Raw genomic sequence first — 26,870 nt, forward strand, 5'->3', positions numbered from 1 at the left:
AAAAAAAAAAAAAAGGTACATATCCTGAAAGACAATAAGTGCGATTAAAACACACACACACACACACAAAACACACACACACAAAACACACACACACCAGTCTGGTTTTGACACTCAGGGATTGGGAGGACAGGAAGGTTAACCAGGAGAAAGCTGTACTCATCCATCATGTTACTATACATCTGGTGAACACCTGGTGGTGCAGTAACACACATAAACCACACAGTGGCAGCACTAAGTCTGCACTGAGCCAGACAGTACCACCAACCATTGACACTGAGACAGACAGGCTCAGTAACCACGTATACTGAGTCAGACAGGACCACTAACCACTGATACTGAGCCAGACAGGACCACTAACCATTGACACTGGGACAGACAGGCTCAGTAACCACGTATACTGAGTCAGACAGGACCACTAACCACTGACACTGGGCAAGACAGGACCACTAACAATTGACAGTTAGTCAGACATGATAATTAACCACTGACACTGAGCAAGACAGGACCACTAACCACTGACACTGGGCAAGACAGGATCACTAACAACTGACACTGAGCCAGACAGGACCACTAACAACTTATAATGAGCCAGACAGGGCCACTGACACTGAGCCAGACAGGACCAATACCACAAACACTGAGCCAGACAGGACAATTAACTACTGATATTGAGCAAGACAGGACCACTAACCACTTACACTGGGCCAGACAGGACCATTAACCACTTACACTGAGCCAGACAGGACCATTAACTACTAACCCTGAGCCAGACAGGACCATTAACCACTGACCTTGAGCAAGACAGGACCACTGACACTGAGCCAGACAGGACCACTAATTACTGACACTGAGCCAGACAGGACCGTTAACCACTGACACTGAGCCAGACAGGACCACTAACCACGTATACTGAGCCAGACAGGACCACTAACCACTTATAATGAGCCAGACAGGACCACTAACCACTGATACTGAGCCAGAAAGGACCACTAACCACTTATAATGAGCCAGACAGGACCACTAACCACTTATAATGAGCCAGACAGGACCACTAACCACTGACACTGAGCCAGACAGGACCACTAATCACGTATACTGAGCCAGACAGGACCACAACCACGTATACTGAGCCAGACAGGACCACTAACCCTGAGCCAGACAGGACCACTAACCATCATCTCCCCTCCCATCCTGTTCTTTCATAATTCCCCTGGTGGTGACTGTCCTGTCAACGCAGCTGAACGACTTCTCACGTCTCTTCATGTCCTGCGGTTGGGTTGTTGTCATGATGTAATACTCTGGTAGTGCTTGTTCAACTCAATGTCACTGTCATTGTCCCTCCGCTGGTGGTCCTCTGTGGGTGAGGAGTGTCTCTGGGTCTGGGTGGTGATGCAACAGTCCTTATTAGAGGCTGAAGAGATGTCTGACAAAAAAAGAGCTAAGTAACGTATTGTCTTCTCATGGCAGTCGACGTACTCTTAACATACAGGCCTCCCTGTGGCTCAGTTGGTAGAGCATGGTGTTTGCAACGCCAGGGTTGTGGGTTCGATTCCCACGGGGGGCCAGTACGGGGAGAAAAGAAAATGTATGAATTGAAATGTATGTAATGTATGTAATGTATGCATTCACTACTGTAAGTCGCTCTGGATAAGAGCGTCTGCTAAATGACATAAATGTAAAATGTAATTATCTCCTTATGGTGAGGATAGCTGAGTTGCAAGCTCAGTTTCAGATGCAATTGTTAGGTAACAGCAATTTATGTGTAGAAAATGATGAAACAGTCTCTGTGCCACAGGTTTTATACAGATAGTAGTATAAATCCCCCCCAAAAAAACATTTGCTTGATATTCTGTCGGCATGTTGAACCGGTGTCGCTCATTTGGGCCGAGAGAAACTTTGAACCAGTTTTCCCCCACTAAGCAATGAGCCGAAGTCACAGCCCGAGCAATCTCAGATCTCTCCTCCACCGATTAAAGGGTCTGAGTCGCCGAAGCCTCCCACCATTAGCTCTGACAAATTGAAAGCCCTAGTCATTGGCGACTCCATTAAAAACTGGTGAGTGGTGATGCTATAGGGATATTGTTGTACATGTCGGCACCAACGATGTTAGAATGAACCAGCCAGAGGTCGTCAATATGTGAAACATAACTTCAGCATTTAACTTATCTAGAAAGATGTGTCGGTATTGAGTAATTGTCTCTGGCCCCCTCCCCGTTAGGGGGAGTGGTGAGCTCTACAGCAGACTTGCACAACTTAATTGTTGGTTGAAAACTGTTTCCTGCCCTTCCCAAAAGAATAGAAACTGTAGTTAATTGGCCCTCTTCCTGGGACTCACTCACAAACAGAACCAAGCCTGGCCTGCTGAGGAGTGACAGACTCCATCCTAGCTGGAGGGGTGCTCTCATCTTATCTACAAACATAGACAGGGCTCTAACTCCCCTAGCTCCATAATGAAATAGGGTGCAGGCCAGGCAGCAGGCTGTTAGCCAGCCAGCCTGCCAGCTTAGTGGAGTCTAGCACAGTCAGTGTAGTCAGCTAAGCGATCCCCATTGAGACCGTGTCTGTTCCTCGATCTAGGTTGGGCAAAACTAAACATGGCGGTGTTGGCCTTACTAATCTCACTGGAATAAAGACCTCCTCCATTCCTGTCGTTACTGAAAGAGACTGTAATAATATCTCACATCTCAAAATAGGACTACTTAATGTTAGATCCCTCACTTCCAAGGCAGTTATAGTCAATTAACTAATCACTGATCATAAACCTGATGTGATTGGCCTGACTGAAACATGGCTCATGCCTGATGAATTTACTGTGTTAAATGATGACTCACCTCCTGGTTTCAGTAGTGACTAGATCCCCAGTGGTGTGCTTCTAGTCATGAAATCTATGCAGCCTACTCAATCACTTTTTATAGCTACTGTTTACAGGCCTCTTGGGCCATATACAGCATTCCTAACTGAGTTCCGGACCTCGTAGTCATGGCAGATAAGATTTACATTTTTTGGTGACTTCAATATTGACATGGAGAAGTCCACAGACCCACTCCAAAAGGCTTTTGGAGATATCATTGACTCAGTGGGTTTTGAACAATCATACCCTGGATCTACTTTGTCCCGTGGAATAGATTTTTGTGGATCTAAATGTTTTTCTTTAAAATCTTGGACTATTGGACCGCCATCTTCTTACATTTACAATCGTGAACAAATAATTCACTTCACCTTACGTAATACCCTTGATGCCGCTAAAAACAACAACAAAAAATGTCATAAGAAACTAGCTCCCTGGTATACAGACAATACCCAGACCCTGAAGCAAGTTTCTTTAAAATTGGAACGGAAATGGCGCTGCACCAAATTGGAAGTCTTCCGACTAGCTTGGAAAGACAGTACCGTGCAGTATCGAAGAGCCCTCACTGCTGCTCGATCATCCTATTTTTCCAACCTAATTGAGGAGAATAAGAACAATCCTAAATGTATTCAGTCACAAAGCTAACTAAAAAGAAACATTCCTCAAGTGAGGAAGGCCTTCACTTTCAGCAGTGATGAATTCATGAACACTAGTTTTTTAATGCTGTATCTCTCAACACATTCACGGAAATAGTCATGGCCTCTAAACCTTCCAGCTCTCTCCTGGACCCTATTCCAACTAAACTACTGAAAGATCTACTTCCAATTCTTGGCCCTCCTATGTTGAACATAATAAATGACTCCCTATGTGTGTACCAAATTCACTAAAAGTTTCAATAATGAAGCCTCTCCTGAAAAAGCCAAACCTTGACCTGGAAATGTTTCTAAGCTATCAGCCTTATATTGCATCTCCTATTCCTCTCAAAAATGTTAGAAAAAAGCTGGTGCACAGCAACTCACTGCCTTCCTGAAGACCACGCATACAAATGCTCCAGTCTGGTTTTACACCCCATTGTAGTACTGAGACTGCAAACGTGAAGGGGGTAAATTACCTTTTAATGTCGTCAGACCAAGGCTCTGCATCTATCCTCGTGCTAGTAGACCTTCGTGCTGCTTTTGACACCATCGATCACCATATTCTTTTTTATTTTTATCTATTTATTTATTTCACCTTAATTTAACCAGGTAGGCTAGTTGAGAACAAGTTCTCATTTGCAACTGCAACCTGGCCAAGATAAAGCATAGCAAGTCGACACATACAACAACAACAGAGTTACACATGGAATAAACAACACATACAGTCAATAATACAGTAGATCAAAAGAAAACAAAAAGTCTATATACAGTGAGTGCAAATGAGGTAAGATAAGGGAGTTAAGGCAATAAATAGGCCATGGTGGCGAAGTAATTACAATATAGCAATTAAACACTGGAATGGTAGATGTGCAGAAGATGAATGTGCAAGTAGAGATACTGGGGTGCAAAGGAGCAAGATAAATAAATACAGTATGGGGATGAGGTAGGTAGATAGATGGGCTGTTTACAGATGATCTATGTACAGGTGCAGTGATCTGTGAGCTGCTCTGACAGCTGGTGCTTAAAGCTAGTGAAGGAGATATGAGTCTCCAGCTTCAGTGATTTTTGCAGTTCGTTCCAGTCATTGGCAGCAGAGAACTGGAGACAAGTAGTTGGAGAGATTAGAAACCCAATTAAACACTGGAATGGTAGATGTGCAGAAGATGAATGTGCAAGTAGTTGGAGAGATTAGAAACCCTGATTGGTCTACATGGATACGTTTTTTTTGCCTGGATTTGATCTTATCTGTTGGAAATATATCAGTTCGTCTCTGTGAACGGTTTGTTCCTCAAGGTAATGTTTTACGACCACTCTCTTGTTTTTCTCTTGGTGATGTCATTCAGAAAACACAATATCAGTTTTCACTGCTATGCGGACCACTCACAACTGAACATTTACATGGTGAAGCACCAAAATTTCCCTCCCTGGAAGCCTGCGTTTCAAACATAAAGAAGTGGATAGTGGCAAATGTTTTACCTTTAAACTCGGACAAAACAGAGATGCTAGTTCTAGGTCCCAAGAAACAAAGAGATCTGCTGTCTGACCTAGGCTTTACTCTGGACCCTGGTCTATCTTTTGTCGAACATACGTATCAAGAATACAGTATTTCAAGGGAAGCTATTTTCCATTTTCATAACATTGAAAAAAAATCGGAATTTCTTTGCCCCAGAATTAGGTAGAAACACTATTCCACGCTTTTGTCACTTCTAGATTAGTCAGTTAAGAACAAATTCTTATTTACAATGATGGCCTACCCAGGCCAAAGTCAGACGACGCTGGGCCAATTGTGCGCCGCCCTACGGGACTCCCAATCACATCCGGATGTGATACAGCCTGGATTCAAACCAGTGATCCCTCTAGTGGTGTGATGGCTCTGCTTTGGCAAACTGATTGGGGTTATATCCTGCCTGGTTGACCCTGTCCGGGGGTATTGTCGAACACCCCCTCCCCCTGTCTCAGTCTCCAGTATCTGTGCTGCAGTAGTCTGTGTGCCGGGGTACTGTTATCTGGTGTAATTCTCCTGTCTTATCTTGTGTCCTGTGTGAACTTAAGTATGCTCACTCTAATTCTCTTTTCTCTCTCTCTTTCTCTCTCTCTCCCCTCTGACCATGCCTCAGGACTACCGGCCTTGATGACTCCTGGCTTTTCCCATCCCCAGTCCACCTGGTCGTGCTGCTGCTCCAGTTTCAACTGTTCTGCCTGCGGCTATGGAACCCTGACGTGTTCACTGGACCTGCTACCTTGTCCCGGACCTGCTGTTTTTGACCATCTCTCTCTCTCCCTCTCTTTCTTTCTCACTCACTCTCTCTCTCTCTCTCTCTCATTCTCTCTCTCTCTCTCTCCCTCTCTACTGCACCTGCTGTCTCGACCTCTGAATGATCAGCTATGAAAAGCCAACTGACATTTACTCCTGAGGTGCTGAACTGTTGCACCCTCTACAACCACTATGATGATTATCTTACCCTGCTGGTCATCTATGAACGTTTGAACATCTTGAAGAACGATCTGGCCTTAATGGCCATGTACTGTTATAATCTCCACCCGGTACAGCCAGAAGAGAACGTGCCACCCCTCAGAGCCTGGTTCCTCTCAAGCTTTCTTCCTAGGTTCCTTCCTTTCCAGGGAGTTTTTCCTAGCCACCCTGCTTCTACATCTGCATTGCTTGCTGTTTGGGGGTTTTAGGCTGGGTTTCTGTTCAGCACTTTGTGAAATCAGCTGATGTAAGAAGGGCTTCATAAAAACATTTGATTGATTGACGTAACAACAAACAGTGTGTTGGTAACACAGTCCTTATTAAAGGCTGAGGAGATATCTGACGTAACTTTGTTTTGATACGCATCACTAAACGTTTTGTTAAAGGTTACTTGTGTACGTGTGAGCAGTATACAGTAAGCAGACACTGTTTGAATTCTCACTCCAGCAGTTATTGTCTCTCCTGCTCCAAGGTGCACAGAGGTGTGGAGACTCTTCTCTCTTCTCTGTGAGACTAGATGAGAGCGGTGTTTGGAAATCTTCAGGCTGGCTCCATCAGAGTCCTAGGCCATCTGGAAGGTTAACCAGGAAAACAGTGGTGCCATGGAAACCGTGCCTGGATACAACAGACCGTTGCTATGAAGACCACATCACAACGAAGGTATGTTCCGCTGTGTGTGTGTGTGTGTGTGTGTGATCTGTATGTCTCTTTGACATTTTACATTTACATCATTTAGCAGACGCTCTTATCCAGAGCGACTTACAAATTGGTGCATTCACCTTATGATATCCAGTGGAACAACCACTTTACAATAGTACATCTATATCTTTTTTTTTGGGGGGGGGGGCTTAGAAGGATTACTATATCCTATCCCAGGTACCTAATAATAAACACATTCCTATAAATCCTTAATACACACTAGAGTGCTGTAGTATTGGAGACTAATGGAAAGTTAAAATATCTGTTGTTTGAAATTCCATCTAAATCTCTGGTGTTTTATATTTGTCACAGCTGTCAAAAGGAGAAGCAGACCAGAGTGCAGCGTGTGTGTCATTCCACATTTTATTTACTCTGTGAAACTATGCAATACATAAATAAACTGAATACACAAAACAACAAACCGTGACGCAGAGGTGAAACAAACACCACTCAAAAAGAATCACCCACAAAACCCAGGTGCAAAAACCCCTACTTAAGTATGATCTCCAATTAGAGACAACGAGGACCAGCTGCCTCTAATTGCAGATCATCCCAAACAAACCAACATAGAAATACCCTGACCTACTCTACCATAGAAAATAACATCTTACTATGGTCAGGACGTGACATCCATCTATATATCGAGTGTTTTATGTTGAATATAAATCTCTAGTGTTTTATGTTGAATCTAAATCTCTGGTGTTTTATATTCCATCTAAATCTCTGGTGTTTATATTCCATCTAAATCTCTGGTGTTTTATATTCCATCTAAATCTCTGGTGTTTTATATTCCATCTAAATCTCTGGTGTTTATATTCCATCTAAATCTCTGGTGTTTTATATTCCATCTAAATCTCTGGTGTTTTATATTCCATCTTAATCTCTGGTGATTTATATTCCATCTAAATCTCTGGTGTTTTATATTCCATCTAAATCTCTGGTGTTTATATTCCATCTAAATCTCTGGTGTTTTATATTCCATCTAAATCTCTGGTGTTTATATTCCATCTAAATCTCTGGTGTTTTATATTCCATCTAAATCTCTGGTGTTTTATATTCCATCTAAATCTCTGGTGTTTTATATTCCATCTAAATCTCTGGTGTTTTATATTCCATCTAAATCTCTGGTGTTTATATTCCATCTAAATCTCTGGTGTTTTATATTCCATCTAAATCTCTGGTGTTTTATATTCCATCTTAATCTCTGGTGATTTATATTCCATCTAAATCTCTGGTGTTTCAAAATCAATATAAAACTCAGCTGTTTTATATTCCATCTAAATATCTAGTATTTTAGTATTTAGTATCTAGTATTTTATTTTGAAATTAAATCTCTAGTGTTTTATGTTGAATCTAAAACTCTGGTGTTTCAAAATACATCTACAGTGGGGGAAAAAAGTATTTGATCCCCTGCTGATTTTGTATGTTTGCCCACTTACAAAGAAATGATCAGTCTATAATTTTAATAGTAAGTTTACTTGAACAGTGAGAGACAGAATAACAACAAAAAAATCCAGAAAAACGCATGTCAAAAATGTTATAAAATGATTGCATTTTAATGAGGGAAATAAGTATTTGACACCTCTGCAAAACATGACTTAGTACTTGGTGGCAAAACCCTTGTTGGCAATCACAGAGGTCAGACGTTTCTTGTAGTTGGCCACCAGGTTTGCACATATCTCAGGAGGGATTTTGTCCCACTCCTCTTTGCAGATCTTCTCCAAGTCATTAAGGTTTCGAGGCTGACGCTTGGCAACTCGAACCTTCAGCTACCTCCACAGATTTTCTATGGGATTACGGTCTCTGGTGTTTTATGTTGAAACTAATATCTGTTGTTTTATATTACAACTAAATACAAGGCATGTTACATTCCATCTATATCTCTGGTGTTTTATGTTGAATCTAAATCTCTGGTGTTTTATATTCCATCTAAATCTCTATTGTTTTAAATTCCATCTATATCTCTAGTGTTTTAGATTCTATCTGAATCTCTGTTAATATATATTCCATCTAAATCTCTGGTGTTTAATATTCTATCTAAATATCTAGTGTTTTAAGTTGAATCTAAATCTCTTGTTTTCACGCCCTAACCCTTGTAAGAGGTCATTTTCTATAGTAGAGTGGTCAGGGTGTGACAGGGGGTGTTTTGGGTGGTTTTTCTATGTTGTCTATTTCTATGTTTAAGTTGTAGTTTGTCTATTTCTAAGTTGGGGTTGTTTGGGTTGACCTCCAATTGGAGGCAGCTGATCCTCGTTACCACTAATTGGAGGTAATATTTATGTTGATGTTGGTCCCACCTGTTTTTGTGGGTGATTATCTTTTGAGTAGTGTGTTTTCCTCTCTGCGTCACAGTTTGTTGTTTTTTGTGTTTTAAGTATTTAGTGTATTGCATTTAGTTTCACCGAATAAATAAATATGTGGAACTAGGAACAAGCTGCATTTTGGTCCGATCCTTTGAACAGCCGTGACACTTGTACTTTATATTCCATCAAAATCTCTGGTGTTATATATTCCATCAAAATCTCTGGTGTTATATATTCCATCAAAATCTCTGGTGTTATATATTCCATCAAAATCTCTGGTGTTATATATTCCATCTTAATCACTAATGTTTTTTGTTTAAACTAATCGCTGCTGTTTTAGATTCTATCTGAATCTCTGTTAATATATATTCCATCTAAATCTCTGGTGTTTAATATTCCATCTAAATATCTAGTGTTTTAAGTTGAATCTAAATCTCTTGTAGTTTATATTGCATCTACATCTCTGGTGTTTTATATTACAACTAAATATAAGGCGTGTTATATTCCATATAAATCTCTGGTGTTTTATGTTGAATCTAATGTCTGGTGTTTTATATTACAACTAAATATAAGGCATGTTATATTCCATATAAATCTCTGGTGTTTTATGTTGAAACTAATGTCTGGTGTTTTATATTCTATCTAAATATCTGGTGTTTTAAATTCCATCTATATCTCTAGTGTTTTATGTTGAATCTAAATCTCTGGTGTTTTACATTGCATCTAAATCTCTGATGTTTTATATTCCATCTAAATATCGGGTGTTTTATATTCCATCTAAATATCTGGTGTTTTATTTTTCTAATAAATCTCTTTTGTTTTAAGTTCAATCTAATTCTCTGGTATTTTATATTCCATCTAAATCTCTAGTGTTTTATGTTGAAACTAAATCTCTGGAGTTTTAAATTCCATATAAATCTCTGGTGTTTTAAATTCCATCTAAATCTCTGTTGTTTTAAATTCCATCTATATCTCTAGTGTATTCAATTCCATGTATATCTCTAGTGTTTTATGTTGAAACTAAATATCTGGTGTTTTAAATTCCATGTAAATCTCTGGTGTTTTAAATTCGATCTAAATCTCTAGTGTATTAAATTCCATGTAAATCTCTGGTGTTTTATGTTCCATGTAAATCTCTGGTGTTTAATATTCCATCTAAATTTCTAGTGTTTTATATTCCAGCAAAATATCTGGTGTTTTATATTCAATCTTAATGACTAATGTTTTTTGTTTAAACTAATCTCTGGTGTTTTAGATTCTATCTTAATCTCTGTTAAAACCTGTTGGGGCTAGGGGGCAGTATTTGCACGGCCGGATAAAAAACGTACCCGATTTAAACTGGTTACTACTCTTGCCCAGAAACGAGAATATGCATATAATTAGTAGATTTGAATAGAAAACACTCTGAAGTTTCTAAAACTGTTTGAATGGCGTCTGTGAGTATAACAGAACTCATATGGAAGGCCAAAACCTGAGAAGATTCCATACAGGAAGTGCCCTGTCTGACAATTTGTTCTCCTTCTGTGGCATCTCTATCAAAAATACAGCATCTCTGCTGTAACGTGACATTTTCTAAGGCTTCCATTGGCTCTCAGAAGGTGCCAGAAAGTGGAATGACGTCTCTGCAGTCTCTGGGCGAAAAACAGCAGGAGATTTTGTGAGTGGTCAGGCTGAGAACAGTGACACTGGAGATGCGCGTTCATGTGAATTCTCCATTTTTTCTTTCAGCCTTTGAATGAATACAATGTCGCCCGGTTGGAATATTATCGCTATTTCACGAGAAAAATAGCATAAAAATAGATTTTAAACAGCGTTTGACATGCTTCGAAGTACGGTAATGGAATATTTAGAATTTTTTTGTCACGAAATGTGCTCGCGCGTCACCCTTCGGATACTGACCTGAACACACGAACAAAACGGAGCTATTTGAATTTAACTATGGATTATTTGGAACCAAAACAACATTTGTTGTTGAAGTAGAAGTCCTGGGAGTGCATTCTGACGAAGAACAGCAAAGGTAATCCAATTTTTCTTATAGTAAATCTGAGTTTGGTAAGGGCCAAACTTGGTGGGTGTCAAATTAGCTAGCCGTGATGGCCGGGCTATCTACTCAGAATATTGCAAAATGTCAATGTCACGGGCGTCGTAAGGAGTGGACCAAGCACACTGTCCGATTTCAAAAAGGCTTTACAGAGAAAGCAAAACATTAGATTATGTCAGGAAAGTACCCTGCCAAAAATAATCACACAGCCATTTTCAAAGCATGCATATATGTCACAAAAACCAAACCACAGCTAAATGCAGCACTAACCTTTGATGATCTTCATCAGATGACACTCCTAGGACATTATGTTATACAATACATGCATGTTTTGTTCAATCAAGTTCATATTTATATCAAAAACCAGCTTTTTACATTAGCATGTGATGTTCAGAACTAGCATACCCACCGCAAACTTCCGGTGAATTTACTTAATTACTCACAATTAACGTTCACAAAATACATAACAATTATTTTAAGAATTATAGATACAGAACTCCTTTATGCAATGCGGTGTCAGATTTTAAAATAGCTTTTCGGCAAAAGCACATTTTGCAACATTCTGAGTACATAGCCCGGCCAAATACTGCCCCCTTGCCCCAACAGGTTAAATTCCATCTAAATCTCTGGTGTTTTAAATTCCAACTAAATATCAGGCTTTTTATAGTCCATCTAAATATCTGGAGTTTTAAATTCCATCAACATCTTTGGAGTTTTAAATTCCATCTAAATCTCTGGTGTTTTATATTCCATCTAAATATCTGGTGTTTATATTCCATCTAAATCTCTGGTGTTTTATATTCCATCTAAATATCTGGTGTTTATATTCCATCTAAATCTCTAGTGTTTTATGTTGTATCTAAATCTCTGGTGTTTTATATTTGTCACGTCCTGACCATAGAAAGCTTTTTTTTCTATGGTAGAGTAGGTCAGGGCATGACAAGGGGTTTTCTAGTTGTTATTTTCTATGTGGGGTGCTAGTTTAGTTTTTCTATGTTTGGTGATTGGTATGATTCCCAATTAGAGGCAGCTGGTAATCGTTGTGTCTAATTGGGGATCATAAATAAGTAGCTTGTTTTTCACTTGGGGGTTATGGGATATTGTTTATGTATAGTTGCATTGTAGTCACGGTTCATCTATTATTTACTTGTTTTGTAATTTCATTTCACTTTATAATAAATTATGTAGAACCCTACTCACACTGCGCCTTGGTCCGATCCTTCATCTAACAAATGTGACAGAATATTCCATCCGACCAGGACCAAGCAGCGTGACCAGGAGTGGAGGACATACTGGACTTGAGAGGAGATATTGGATGGGAAGGGATCCTGGACTTGGGAGAAAATCCAGGCAGGACAGGATCACCTTCCATGGCAGGAGACGCAAGCGGTGAAGGAAGGACAGCGTCAACGACAGGGTTTGCGGCCACGACACAAGCCCAAGAAGAAACCTCAAAATATTTTTTTGGGGGGGAACATGGGTTGGTTGGCGAGGCCGAGGGGCGAGTCGGAGAGCAAAGAGGCATATTGGGGTGAGTCAGAGTCCATTGAGGAGATATTGAATAAATTAGAGGAGAGTGAACGGAGGGGAGATTTAGAGACGTTTGAGGAATTGTTGGATAAATTGGAGGAGAGTGAAGAGACAGAGCTGTTGGTTTGGCGTAGTATGCACGGCATTCGCCCTGAGGAGCGTGTTAGTCGTCCAGTGCCACCTGTGTCAGCTCCTCATACTCATCTTGAGAAGTGTGTTAAAGTTCCGGTACAATTGAGGCCGGCTATACGCACCAGGTCTCCAGTGCGCCTTCACAACCCAGTACGTCCTGTGTCACCTCCTCGTACTCTCCCTGACGTTCGTGTCCCTAGTCCGGTGCCACCTGTACCGGTCCCACGCATCAGGCCTCCAGTGTGCCTTCCCAGTCTAGTACGTTCTGTGCCTGCCCCTCGCACTCTCCCTGAGGTGCGTGTCACTAGTCCGGTGCCACCTGTACCGGTCCCACGCATCAGGCCTCCAGTGTGCCTCCCCAGTCTAGTACGTTCTGTGCCTGCCCCTCGCACTCTCCCTGAGGTGCGTGTCACTAGTCCGGTGCCACCTGTACCGGTCCCACGCATCAGGCCTCCAGTGCGCCTCCACAGTCTAGTGTCACCAGTCTGGTGCCACCTGTCCCGGCTCCACACACTAGGCTTCCAGTGCGCCTGCCAAGTCCAGAACCTCCAACGACGGTCCACAGCCCGGAACCTCCAACGACGGTCCACAGCCCGGAACCTCCAACGACAGTCCACAGTCCGGAACCTCTTGAGATGGTCCGGAGTCTCCAACGACAGTCTGCGGTCCAGAGCCTCCAGCGACGGTCGGCAGCCCAGAGCCTCTAGTGACGGTTGGCAGCCCAGAGCCTCCACCGATGCTGGCGGGTTCGCAGGATGAGAGGGTTCTTCGTCCTGCACCAGAGCCACCTCCTATGATTGCGGGTTCGCAGGATGAGAGGGTTCTTCGTCCCACACCAGAACCGCCTCCGATGCGGGATGATCCGCGGGATGAGAAGGTTCTTCGTCCTGCACCAGAGCCGCAACCGACACTAGACACCCACCCTAACCCTCCCTTGTTTTTTGTTGTTTCAGGTTTTGCGGTCGGAGTCCGCACCTTTGGGGGGGGGGGGACTGTACTAGAAAGCTTTAATTTTCTATAGTAGAGTAGGTCAGGGCATGACAGGGGTTTTTCTAGTTGTTATTTTCTATGTGGGGTTCTAGTTTAGTTTTTCTATGTTTGGTGATTGGTATGATTCCCAATTAGAGGCAGCTGGTAATCGTTGTCTCTAATTGGGGATCATACTTAAGTAGCTTGTTTTTCACTTGGGGGTTATGGGATACTGTTTATGTATAGTTATATTGTAGTCACGGTTCGTCTATTCTTGATTTGTTTTGTAATTGCATTTCGTTTCACTTTATAATAAATTATGTGGAATGCTACTCACGCTGCACCTTGGTCCGATCCTTCATCTAACGAATGTGACAATATTCCATCTAAATATCTGGTGTTTTATATTCCGTCTAAATCTCTGGTGTTTTACATTGAATCTAAATCTCTAGTGTTTAATATTCCATATAAATATCTGGTGTTTATATTCCATCTAAATCTCTAGTGTTTAATATTCCATCTAAATATCTGGTGTTTATATTCCATCTTAATCTCTGGTGTTTTATATTCCATCTTAATCTCTGGTGTTTTAAATTGAGTCTATATCTCTAGTATTTTATGTTGAATCTAAACCTCTATTGTTTTACATTGAATCTAAATATCAGTTTTTTTATTTTCCATTTAAATCTCTGGTGTTTTATGTTGAAACTAATCTCTGGTGTTTTATATTCCTTCAAAATATTTGGTGTTTTATTTTCCATCTAAATCTCTAGTGTTTTATGTAGAATCTAAATCTCTGGTGGTTTATATTCCATCTAAGATGGTGTTTTATTTTGCCGGTGTAGTGATGGATTAATCAATAAACCAATAGATCAAAATCTGGATTGACTGAACAACAGACTATTTAGTGCCCAGAGGTGGAATAAGCACAGTCCACCTGTCTCTCCAGCCCCTAAACACAGATGAAACCATAGAATCTAATCATTTGAATGAGGCACTCTTTTACTGTGAATAGAACACATGGAAAGATGCTTGTTTCTGCTCTGAGTATACATAGTTATAAAGCTGTAAATCTGTCTCAAGACATGGTTATATAGCTCTGTAGCTGTCTCTCTCTGTCTCCACATATGGTTATATAGCTCTGTAGCTGTCTCTCTCTGTCTCCATATATGGTTATATAGCTCTGTAGCTGTCTCGCTGTCTCCAGACATGGTTATACAGCTCTGTAGCTGTCTCTCTCTGTCTCCAGACATGGTTATATAACTCTAGCTGTCTCTCTCCAGATATGGTTATATAGCTCTGTAGCTGTCTCTCTCTGTCTCCAGACATGGTTATATAGCTCTAGCTGTCTCTCTGTCTCCACACATGGTTATACAGCTCTGTAGCTGTCTCTCTCTGTCTTTAGACATGGCTATATAAAACTTTGTAGCTGCATATCTCGGTCTCCAGACAGAAATGCATACTGGCTGTTTTATTGTAAGATTCAGAGTACAGCCCAGTGGTATGTCTATATCATGTACATGTATCTCATATCTTTTCCCCATTAGGTACTAAGGTGCAGGAGGCAGTGGTGGTGGATGAGCTGAGTTTATCCCCATATAACCTAAAGCGCTTTATGCAGCTGTTAAAGCACTACAGACTGTCCATTAATCCAAGAGTCTGTTACGACACCGTAGACTAGACATCCGTAAAAATCTTCTTGCTAATGCTGATGCTGTTCGCTGTGATGTTGTGTGTCACGGTTGTCATGGTAGCAGCGGTTGTTGTTGAGAAGTTCTGCTGCTGTTTGAAGGTACTGCTGTTCAGTGCTCTGTGTTCCTCTATTACCGTGTACTCACTCTTACTGAGCAATGAAGAGCTGCTCCTCTTCCTCACCCGCCGCCCATCGTCCATCTCGGCCGCCAGCGGCTGACAGCTGCCCACGTGGAGGTACTGCGTCTGCTCCTCGCCCTCCGTCTCCCGGTGGTAGAAGTAGTTGAAGTTGGACACGATGACGGGGACGGGTAAGGCGATGGTCAGCACACCAGCGATGGCGCAGAGCGAACCAACAATCTTCCCGCCTATGCTAATTGGGTGCATGTCGCCGTAGCCAACGGTAGTCATGGTGACCACGGCCCACCAGAAGGCGTCTGGGATGGAGCTGAAGCCGGAATCTGGGTCATCGGCCTCTGCAAAGTAAACAGCACTGGAGAAGAGGATGACTCCAATAAAGAGGAAGAATATGAGAAGGCCAAGCTCCCGCATGCTGGCCTTCAGGGTCTGGCCCAGGATCTGGAGCCCCTTGGAGTGTCTGGACAGCTTGAAGATTCTGAACACCCTGACAAGACGGATGACCCTGAGGATGGCGAGGGACATGGCCTGCTGCCCGTTCCCCTGCTGCTCTGCCAGCTCCGTGCCCAGCGTTATAAAATACGGTATTATGGCCACGATATCTATAATGTTCATGATGTTCCTAGAGAAGGTGGCCTTGGAGGGACAAGCGAAGAATCGGACCAGCAGCTCAAAGGAGAACCAGATGATGCACAGCGTCTCCACCACGAAGAACGGGTCGGAGAATGGAGAGGAGAAGTACGGTTCGGTGCCGTTAACGGAAGCCACAGGGACTGGCTCCTTGTGGTCCTCCCTGAACTCCGGTAACGTCTCCAGGCAGAAGATGACGATGGAGATGAGGATGACGAGGACGGAGACAATGGCTATCCCCCGCGCAGGACCACTGCTCTCAGGGTACTCAAACAGCAACCACACCTTGAAGAGGAGAACAGATATACTGTATTAACCACACCTTTAATATGAGATATACTGTATTAACCACACCTTTAAGATGAGATATACTGTATTAACCACACCTTTAAGATGAGATATACTGTATTAACCACACCTTTAAGATGAGATATATTGTATTAACCACACCTTTAAGATGAGATATACTGTATTAACCACACCTTTAAGATGAGATATATTGTATTAACCACACCTTTAAGATGAGATATACTGTATTAACCACACCTTTAAGAGGAGACATGCTGTATTAACCACACCTTTAAGATGAGAGGAAATATACTGTATTAACCAGACCTTCAAGATGAGATATACTGTATTAAACACACCTTTAAGATGAGATATACTGTATTAACCACACCTTTAAGATGAGATATACTGTATTAACCACACCTTTAAGATGAGATATACTGTATTAACCACACCTTTAAGATGAAATATACTGTATTAACCACACCTTTAAGATGAGATATATTGTATTAACCACACCTTTAAGATGAGATATACTGTATTAACCACACCTTTAAGAGGAGATATGCTGTATTAACCACACCTTTAAGATGAGAGGAAATATACTGTATTAACCAAACCTTCAAGATGAGATATACTGTATTAACCACACCTTTAAGATGAGATATACTGTATTAACCACACCTTTCAGAGGAGATATACTGTATTAACCACACCTTTAAGATGAGATATACTGTATTAACCACACCTTTAAGATGATATATACTGTATTAACCACACCTTTAAGATGAGATATACTGTATTAACCACACCTTTAAGATGAGAAATACTGTATTAACCACACCTTTAAGATGAGAGGAGATATACTGTATTAACCACACCTTTAAGATGAGAGGAGAGATACTGTATTAACGACACCTTTAAGATGAGATATACTGTATTAACCACACCTTTAAGATGAGAGGAGAGATACTGTATTAACGACACCTTTAAGATGAGATATACTGTATAAACCACACCTTTAAGATGAGAGGAGATATACTGTATTAACCACACCTTTAAGAGGATATATACTGTATTAACCACACCTTTAAGATGAGGTGAGATACTGTATTAACCACACCTTTAAGATGAGATATACTGTATTAACCACACCTTTAAGAGGAGATAAACTGTATTAACCACACATTTAAGAGGAGATATGCTGTATTAACCACACCTTTAAGATCAGATATACTGTATTAACCACACCTTTAAGATGAGATATACTGTATTAACCACACCTTTAAGATGAGATATACTGTATTAACCACACCTTTAAGATGAGATATACTGTATTAACCACACCTTTCAGAGGAGATATACTGTATTAACCACACCTTTAAGATGAGGTGAGATACTGTATTAACCACACCTTTAAGATGAGATATACTGTATTAACCACACCTTTAAGAGGATATATACTGTATTAACCACACCTTTAAGATGAGGTGAGATACTGTATTAACCACACCTTTAAGATGAGATATACTGTATTAACCACACCTTTAAGAGGAGATATACTGTATTAACCACACCTTTAAGATGAGATATACTGTATTAACCACACCTTTAAGATGAGATATACTGTATTAACCACACCTTTAAGATGAGAGGAGATATACTGTATTAACCACACCTTTAAGATGAGAGGAGAGATACTGTATTAACGACACCTTTAAGATGAGATATACTGTATTAACCACACCTTTAAGATGAGAGGAGATATACTGTATTAACCACACCTTTAAGAGGATATATAATGTATTAACCACACCTTTAAGATGAGGTGAGATACTGTATTAACCACACCTTTAAGATGAGATATACTGTATTAACCACACCTTTAAGATGAGATGAGATATACTGTATTAACCACACCTTTAAGATGAGATATACTGTATTAACCACACCTTTAAGATAAGATATACTGTATTAACCACACCTTTAAGAGGAGAGGAAATATACTGTATTAACCACACCTTTAAGAGGATATATACTGTATTAACCACACCTTTAAGATGAGAGGAGATATACTGTATTAACCACACCTTTAAGATGAGAGGAGATATACTGTATTAACCACACCTTTAAGATGAGAGGAGATATACTGTATTAACCACACCTTTAAGATGAGATGAGATATACTGTATTAACCACACCTTTAAGATGAGATATACTGTATTAACCACACCTTTAAGAGGAGATATACTGTATTAACCACACCTTTAAGATGAGATATACTGTATTAACCACACCTTTAAGATAAGATGAGATATACTGTATTAACCACACCTTTAAGGTAATATATTGTAGTAGGCTCAAGGGTGTGAGGTTTCCACGTCACCAAGTTCAATAACAAAACATGCACTAGTAGCACAACTAGAATGCAAATGGGGAGTTTATTAGGGAATTTGGTACACTGGGGAAGAGGGGGGAATTCACCAGTTACTTCACAGTCCACAAGCCGTTCTCGTTGTCCGTTCTATTCTCCAGGGGTAGTCCTAAATCTCGGGTCCTCAGCAAATCCGGTTCGGTACACAAGGGGGGTAATCCGACAGTGCACGTCACAACGGGTAATCTCACAGATATTGTTCTCTCTTCTCCCACTCTTCATAACGCAGGACTCTCTATCGATACTCTACCCTTTGTGCAGGCTGCTTCCTCCTTTATCCCCAAGCACTCCCTGGCTTAAAGACCCACAACCTCGCCTCGTTGGGGCAGGACGTTCATATAAGGCTCGGGGGTGGAGCCAGCGGGCTGCAAGGTATCGCTCCTCAATAACCAATCCCCTCACCTCTTCCAGACATCTGCCACAATATACTGTATTAACCACACCTTAAAGATAAGATATACTGTATTAACCACACCTTTAATGATCAAATCAAACCAAACTGTATTTGTTTCATGCGCCGAATAGAACAGGTGACAGAACATTTTTTATTAAATCAAATCACATTTTATTTGTCACATGTGCCGAATACAACATGTGTAGACCTTACAGTGAAATGCTTAATTACAAGCCCTTAAAAACCTCTTTGGCGCAGGTGGGACGAATTCGTCCCACCTACGTAACAGCCACTTCAATCCAGTGGCGCGATTTTGAATCGTTTGAAATACTATTACTTCAATTTCTCAAACATATGACTATTTTACAGCTATTTAAAGACAAGACTCTCGTTAATCTAACCACACTGTCCGATTTCAAAAAGGCTTTACAACGAAAGCAAAACATTACATTATGTCAGGAGAGTGCCCAGCCAGAAATAATCAGACACCCATTTTTCAAGCTAGCATATAATGTCACAAAAACCCAAACCACACCTAAATGCAGCACTAACATTTTATGATCTTCATCAGATGACACACCTAGGACATTATGTTATACAATACATGCATGTCTGTTCAATCAAGTTCATATTTATATCAAAAAACAGCTTTTTACATTAGCATGTGACGTTCAGAAAAAGCATACCCCCCGCAAACTTCCGGGGAATTTACTAACAGTTTGCTAAATTACTCAGGATAAACGTTCACAAAAAGCATAACAATTATTTTAAGAATTATAGATACATTACTCCTCTATGCACTCGATATGTCCGATTTTAAAATAGCTTTTCGGATGAAGCACATTTTGCAATATTCTAAGTACATAGCCCAGCCATCACGGGCTAGCTATTTAGACACCCGGCAAGATTAGCCTTCACCAAAATCACATTTCCTATAAGAAAAATGGGCTTACCTTTCCTGTTCTTCGTCAGAATGCACTCCCAGGACTTCTACTTCAATAACAAATGTAGGTTTGGTCCCAAATAATCCATCGTTATGTTCCATCAGCGACGTTTTGTTCATGCGTTCTAGACACTATCAGAATACTAAATCACGGTCACGGGCATGGCGCATGACGTGACAAAAAAATTCTAAATATTCCATTACCGTACTTCGAAGCATGTCAACCGCTGTTTAAAATCAATTTTTATGCCATTTATCTCGTAGAAAAGAGATAATATTCTGACCGGGAATCTGCAATAAGCTAAACAGCCGAATGAAATTTCTCCACGGGGGCGAATCGCGCACGCGCCTCATTCCATTGTCACCTAATGGGACACTTGGAAAAGGCGATAATCTGTTTCAGCCTGAGGCTGCCTCGTCATCGTTCCTGTTTTTCCCGGGTTCTGAGAGCCTATTGGAGCCCTAGGAATTGTCACGTTACAGCTAAGATCCTTACTCTTCAATAAACAGAGGCAAGAAGAACGACTCCTTGTCAGACAGGCCACTTCCTGCATGAAACCTTCTCAGATTTTTGCCTGCCATAGGAGTTCTGTTATACTCACAGACACCATTCAAACAGTTTTAGAAACTTTAGGGTTTTTTCTATCCAAACCTGAACAATAATATGCATATTCTAGCTTCTGAGTTGGTGTAGGAGGCAGTTAAAAATGGGCACATATTTTTTCCAAAATTCTCAATACTGCCCCATATCCCCAACAGGTTATTAACCAACAATGCAGTTTTAAGACATTTCAAAAAAAAAAGTAAGAAATAAAAGTAAGAAATAATTAAAGTGTAGCAGTAAAACAACAACTGCGAGGCTAAATATACAGTGGTTCCTCCTTTAAAAGTTTTGAGATTACGCCGCATAGCTTAGAGGTAATTTGTGGTTTCGTACGGTACCCTGTGTCATTTTAACATAGGTGTCCCTTTGTCCAGGTGTGAAAGGGCAGTGTGGAGTGCAATAGAGATTGCATCATCTGTGGATCTGTTGGGGCGCTATGCAAATTGGAGGTGGGTCTAGGGTTTCTGGGAAAATGGTGTTGATGTGAGCCATGACCAGCCGTTCAAAGCACTTCATGGCTACAGACGTGAGTGCTATGGGTCGGTAGTCATTTAGACAGGTTACCTTAGTGTTCTTGGGCACAGGGACTATGGTGGTCTGCTTGAAACATGTTGGTTTTACAGACTCGGACAGGGAGAGGTTGAAAATGTCAGTGAAGACATTAGCCAGTTGTTCAGCGCATGCTCGCAATACACGTCCTGGTAATCCATCTTGCCCTGCGGCCTTGTGAATGTTAACCTGTATATTAAAGATCTTGCTCACATTGGCTACCGAGAGCTGATCACACAGTCATCCGGAACAGCTGATGCTCTCATGCATGTTTCAGTGTTGCTTTCCTTGAAGCGAGAACAGAAGTTATTTAGCTCGTCTGGTAGGCTTGTGTCACTGGGCAGTTCACAGCTTTGCTTCCCTTTGTGGTCTGTAATGGTTTGCAAGCCCTGCCACATCCGACGCGCATTGGAGTCGGTGTAATACGATTTGATCTTAGTCCTGTATTGACGCTTTGCCTGTCTGATGGTTCAGCAGAGGGCATAGCGGGATTTCTTATAAGCGCCAGCTCTACCCTTTAGCTCAGTGCGAATGCTGCCTTTAATCCATGGCTTCTGGTTGGGGTATGTACGTACAGTCACTTTAGGGATGACGCTATCAATGCACTTATTGATGAAACCAGTGACTGATGTGGTGTATTCCTCAATGCCATCGGAAGAATCCCAGAACATATTCCAGTCTGTGCTAGCAAAACAATCCTATAGTTTAGCATCAGATTCATCTGACCACTTTTTTATTAACTGAGTCTTTGGTGCTTCCTGCTTTAATTGTTACTTGTAAGCAGGAATCAGGAGTATAGAATTATGGTCAGATTTGCCAAATAGAGGGCGAGGGAGAGCTTTGTATGCTGTGTGTGTGGAGTAAAGATGGTCTAGAGTTTTTTTCCCCCTCTGGTTGCACATTTATCATGCTGTTAGAAATGAGTTACAACTGATTTAAGTTTCTCTGCATTAACCTGTTAGGGTATAGGGGGCAGTATTGAGAATTTTTGAAAAAATATGTGCCCATTTTTAAATGCCTCCTACACCTACCCAGTAACTACAATATGCATATACTTATTATATATGGATAGAAAACACCCTAAAGTTTCAAAAACTGTTTGAATGGTGTCTGTGAGTATAACAGAACTCATTTGGCAGGCAAAACCCTGAGACAGATTCTGACAGGAAGTGGATACCTGATGTGTTGAATTGACTTTGAGCCTATGCCATTGAAAAACAAAGGGGGTGAGGTATATTCTGGCACTTCCTATTGCTTCCACAAGATGTCCCCAGCCTTTACAAAGTGTTTTGAGTGTTCTACAGTGAGATCTGACCGAATAAGAGCCATGGAACGTGATGGTCCATCATTCACCCTGGCGCGCGATTTGATGGTGGGTACTCTCATTCCGAAACGTTTTAAAAGAAAACCCAATGGTCCGCCTTGAATTTTATTCATGTTCTGGTTAAAAAAGGCCCTAATGATTTATGCGATACAACGTTTGACATGTTTGAACGAACGGAAATATATTTTTTCCATTCTTGAAGTGAAGTGAAGTCCGGCTGGCTTAGATCATGCGCTACAACACGGTGGTTTTTCGACATAAATGATGAGCTTTTTTGAACAAAACTACATTCGTTATGGACCTGGGACTCTTTGGAAGTGACATCTGATGAAGAGAATCAAAGGTAATGGATTATTTATATAGTATTTTCGATTTTAGATTCCTCCAACATGGCGGTTAGTCTGTATCGCGATGCGTATTTTTCTGGCGCAGTGCTCAGATTATTGCAAAGTGTGATTTCCCAGTAAGGTTAATTTAAAATCTGACAAGTCCATTGCGTTCAAGAGATGTAAATCTATAATTCGTTGAATGACAATATAATATTTTAGCAATGTTTTCTAATATTAATTAATTATTTTGTCGTCATGACTTGACTGCCGGTATTGGAGGGAAACGATTTCCTGAACATCAACGCCATAGTAAAACACTGTTTTTAGATATAAATATGAACTTGATAGAACTAAAAATGCATGCATTGTCTAACAAAATGTCCTAGGAGTGTCAAGTCAAGTGTCAAGACATTAGACATTGTTTCAGGCTTGTTTTCTGAAAAATGAAGAAGAATGAGACCATTTTGTCAGTGGATTGTAGAATCATGCAGTGCTGGTTGCGTGCGTGACCAAGTGCGCGCCCTTCGTTGTTTTTCCTTTCTATTGAATACGCTATTGTTCGGTTGAAATATTATCGATTATTTAGACAATAGACAACCTGAGGATTAATTATAAACGTCGTTTGACATGTTTCTATGAACTTTACTGGTACTATTGGGATGTATTCGTCTGAATGTTTTGACCGCCTTTGAGCCTGTGGATTACTGAACAAAACGCACCAACAAAACAGAGTTTTTGGGATATAAAGAGGGACTCTATCGAACAAAACAAACATTTATTGTGTAGCTGGGACTCTTGTGACTGTAACCAGATGAATATCTTCAAAGGTAATTGATTAATTTTATCGTTATTTCTGAGTTTCGTGACTCCTATACTTGGCTGGAAAATGTTTGTATGATTTTGTGTGCTGGGCACTGTCCTCAGATAATCGCATGGTATGCTTTCGCCCAAAAGCTTTTTTGAAATCTGACACAGCGGCTGGACTAACAATAAGTTAATATTTAAGCTGATGTATAACACTTGTATTTTAAAGTTTATTATGACTATTTCTGTATGTTGAATTTGGCAATTTCACCGGGTGATGTCGAGGTGGGTCGCTAGCGGAACGCCTGCGCCATAGACGTTAAGATAAGATAAAAAATACCATATTAACCACACCTTTAAGATAAGATATACTGTATTAACCACACCTTTAAGATAAGACATACTGTATTAACTACACCTTTAAGGTGTGGTTTTCATCTACAAGTCTCTGCTAGGTAAAGCCCCACCTTATCTCAGCTCACTGGTCACCATAGCAACATTCACCCGTAGCACGCGCTCCAGCAGGTATATCTCACGGGTCATCCCCAAAGCCAACACTTCCTTCGGCCGCCTTTCCTTCCAGTTCTCTGCTGCCAATGACTGGAACGAATTGCAAAAATCACTGAAGCTGGAGACTTATATCTCCCTCACTAACTTTAAGCATCAGCTGTCAGAGCAGCTTACCGATCACTGTACCTGTACACAGCCAATCTGTAAATAGCACACCCAACTACCTCATCCCCATTTTATTACTTACTCTCTAGCTTTTTTGCATCCCAGTATCTCTACTTGCAAATGATCATCTGCACATCTATCACTCCAGTATTAATGCTAAATTGTAATTATTTTTGCCTCTAGGGCCAATTTATTGCCTACTTCCCTACTCTTCTACATTTGCACACACTGTACAAAGATTTTTCAATTTTTCTTCTGTGTTATTGACTGTACGTTTGTTTATGTGTAACTTTGTGTTGTTGTTTTTGTCGCACTGCTTTGCTTTCTCTGGCCAGGTCGCAGTTGTAAATGAGAACTTGTTCTCAACTGGCCTACCTGGTTAAATAAAGGTGAAATAAACACAATTAAGATAAGAGAAGACATACTGTGTTAACCACACCTTGAAGATAAGAGGAGATATACTGTATTAGTTTACACAAGATGGAGCACAAACAAAAGTTCATGCTGGATAGCAAACAAACAAAAAAAGCCTTTGTGCAAAAAAAACTCAAGTAGTGATCAAGGCAGTCATGCATGGAAAAATTAAAAAGCCTTTATTTTTTTACAGCTTAAAAAACGAGCATAAAAAACGTCCTGACTTGTTGTGGCTTCAAAGACCTTTGTGAGGGTGACAGAGAATAGGGTTGGATAGACAGGTTATTCACAACTCTCACAGGAAGTGACTCAATCAATTACCATACGTTAATGATGAACTAAAGAGAAAGCTTGGGAAAAGAAAAAATGACATTCAAGATACAAAATACGTACAACACACACCTTTCTCTGCAGCTCATTGTCAGGTAGTGGTCTCTCCTCTTCCTTAATAAAACCCTCATCTTCTCTGAACTTCTCCATGGCCTCTTCTCCCAGCTCGTAGAAGCGGATCTCCTCAGAGAAGATGTCTATGGGCACGTTGACGGGTCTCCTGATACGCCCGCCCGACTGGTAGTAATACAAGATGGCATCGAAACTAGGGCGGTTCCTGTCAAAGAAATACTCGTTCCTCAGTGGGTCAAAGTACCTGGAGAGAGGGGGGACAGAGAAAGAGAGAGGGCGGGCAGAGAAAGAGAGAGGGAGGATAGAGAAAGAGAGAGGGGATAGAGAAAGAGAGAGGGGAACAGAGAGAGAGAGAGGGAGAGAGACATATACAAATGAAGTAATACTTTATTGACAAACAGACAGGCAGAGGCAACAAAAGAGACAAAGAAAGAGAGACATAGAGAGAGAGGCACACACATAAATAGACATAAATACATTTATATATTACTACATAATTGATTAATTGTCAGCAGTAAACTCGACACACGTTAATTAAGACAACACAAAACATAGTAAACCGTAACCAGTAACTAGTAGAGTAAATACTAAGTCCTTCCCTACCTCATCCTCTTGTTGGGGTAAGAGTTAGGGTTATCATCAATACAGGATAATAACCTATATAAGTGGTATAGTTACCTCATCCTCTTGTTGGGGTTAGAGTTAGGGTTGTCATCTATACAGGATAATAACCTACATAAGTGGTAAAGTTACCTCATTCTCTTCTTGGGGTAAGAGTTAGGGTCATCATCAATACAGGATAACAACCTATATAAGTGGTACAGTTACCTCATCCTCTTCTTGGGGTCCCCCAGCAGGGTCTCAGGGAACTGGGAGAGGGTTTTCAGCTGCGTCTCAAAGCGCAGCCCGGAGATGTTGACGACTACGCGCTCGCAGCACTCGTGGTCCAGTTGGTTTTGTTCATACCGGTCCAGAGAGTGGTGACCTGGTAAAGCTGCCGACTCCTCCAGCATGTTGTCTCCGCCGCACGCCACGACCATCGTCACATCGATGTCTGTCTCCGTGTCGCAGTTCCGCAGGTCGGGATGGTCCCGGTGGGTCTTGGTAATAGAATGAGGTGGGGATTGAAGGAGGCTGAGGTGGTCGTCCATGGACACACTGAGATGGAGATGTGTGCAAGGGCACCAGCTGCACCCCCTCTGCGAGCCCTAGTTAACCTGACACCAGCATGGATTATCCTCTCTCTCTCTCTCTCTCTCTCTCTCTCTCTCTCTCTCTCTCTCTCTCTCTCTCTCTCTCTCTCTCTCTCTCTCTCTCTCTCTCTCTCTCTCTCTCTCTCTCTCTCTCTCTCTCTCTCTCTCTCTCTCTCTCTCTCTCTGTCTAGTCTTGACACCCTCCTCCTCTATCTCTCTCTCTCTTTGTCCTCTCTCTCTCTCCCTTTCTCTCTCTAAGTCTGGTCTTCTCTCCCTCTTTCTGTTTCTCTCTCTCTCTCTCTCTCTTTCCCTATTTCTGTCTGGTCTTCTCACTCCCTCTGACTCTCTCCAAATGGTGTCCCCGCCCACGACCTGAGAGCTGGGGTTTATAAACACGAACGTTACCCTAAGCTGGGGTTTATAA

The 26,870-nt window shown here is 41.2% G+C and overlaps 1 protein-coding gene and 1 non-coding gene across 2 annotated transcripts; one reads left to right on the forward strand and one right to left on the reverse strand.

Moving 5' to 3' along the window:
- Positions 1–1,492: 1,492 nt before the first annotated feature.
- Positions 1,493–1,567, forward strand: trnaa-ugc (transfer RNA alanine (anticodon UGC)). Its single transcript has one exon. It is a non-coding gene; the product is annotated as a tRNA-Ala (tRNA).
- A 13,436-nt stretch (positions 1,568–15,003) lies between these two features.
- LOC115168740 (potassium voltage-gated channel subfamily A member 1-like) lies at positions 15,004–26,404 on the reverse strand. Its single transcript, XM_029724285.1, has 3 exons — positions 26,082–26,404; positions 25,254–25,497; positions 15,004–16,378 (listed from the first exon to the last, which is right to left on the reverse strand). Exons 1-3 carry the CDS (start codon positions 26,402–26,404, stop codon positions 15,311–15,313), a joined length of 1,635 nt encoding a protein of 544 aa, XP_029580145.1. The 3' UTR covers positions 15,004–15,310.
- Between the last annotated feature and the right edge of the window lie 466 nt (positions 26,405–26,870).

This window comes from Salmo trutta, chromosome 30, assembly GCF_901001165.1.
Source record: "Salmo trutta chromosome 30, fSalTru1.1, whole genome shotgun sequence".
NCBI classification, from domain to species: domain Eukaryota; kingdom Metazoa; phylum Chordata; class Actinopteri; order Salmoniformes; family Salmonidae; genus Salmo; species Salmo trutta.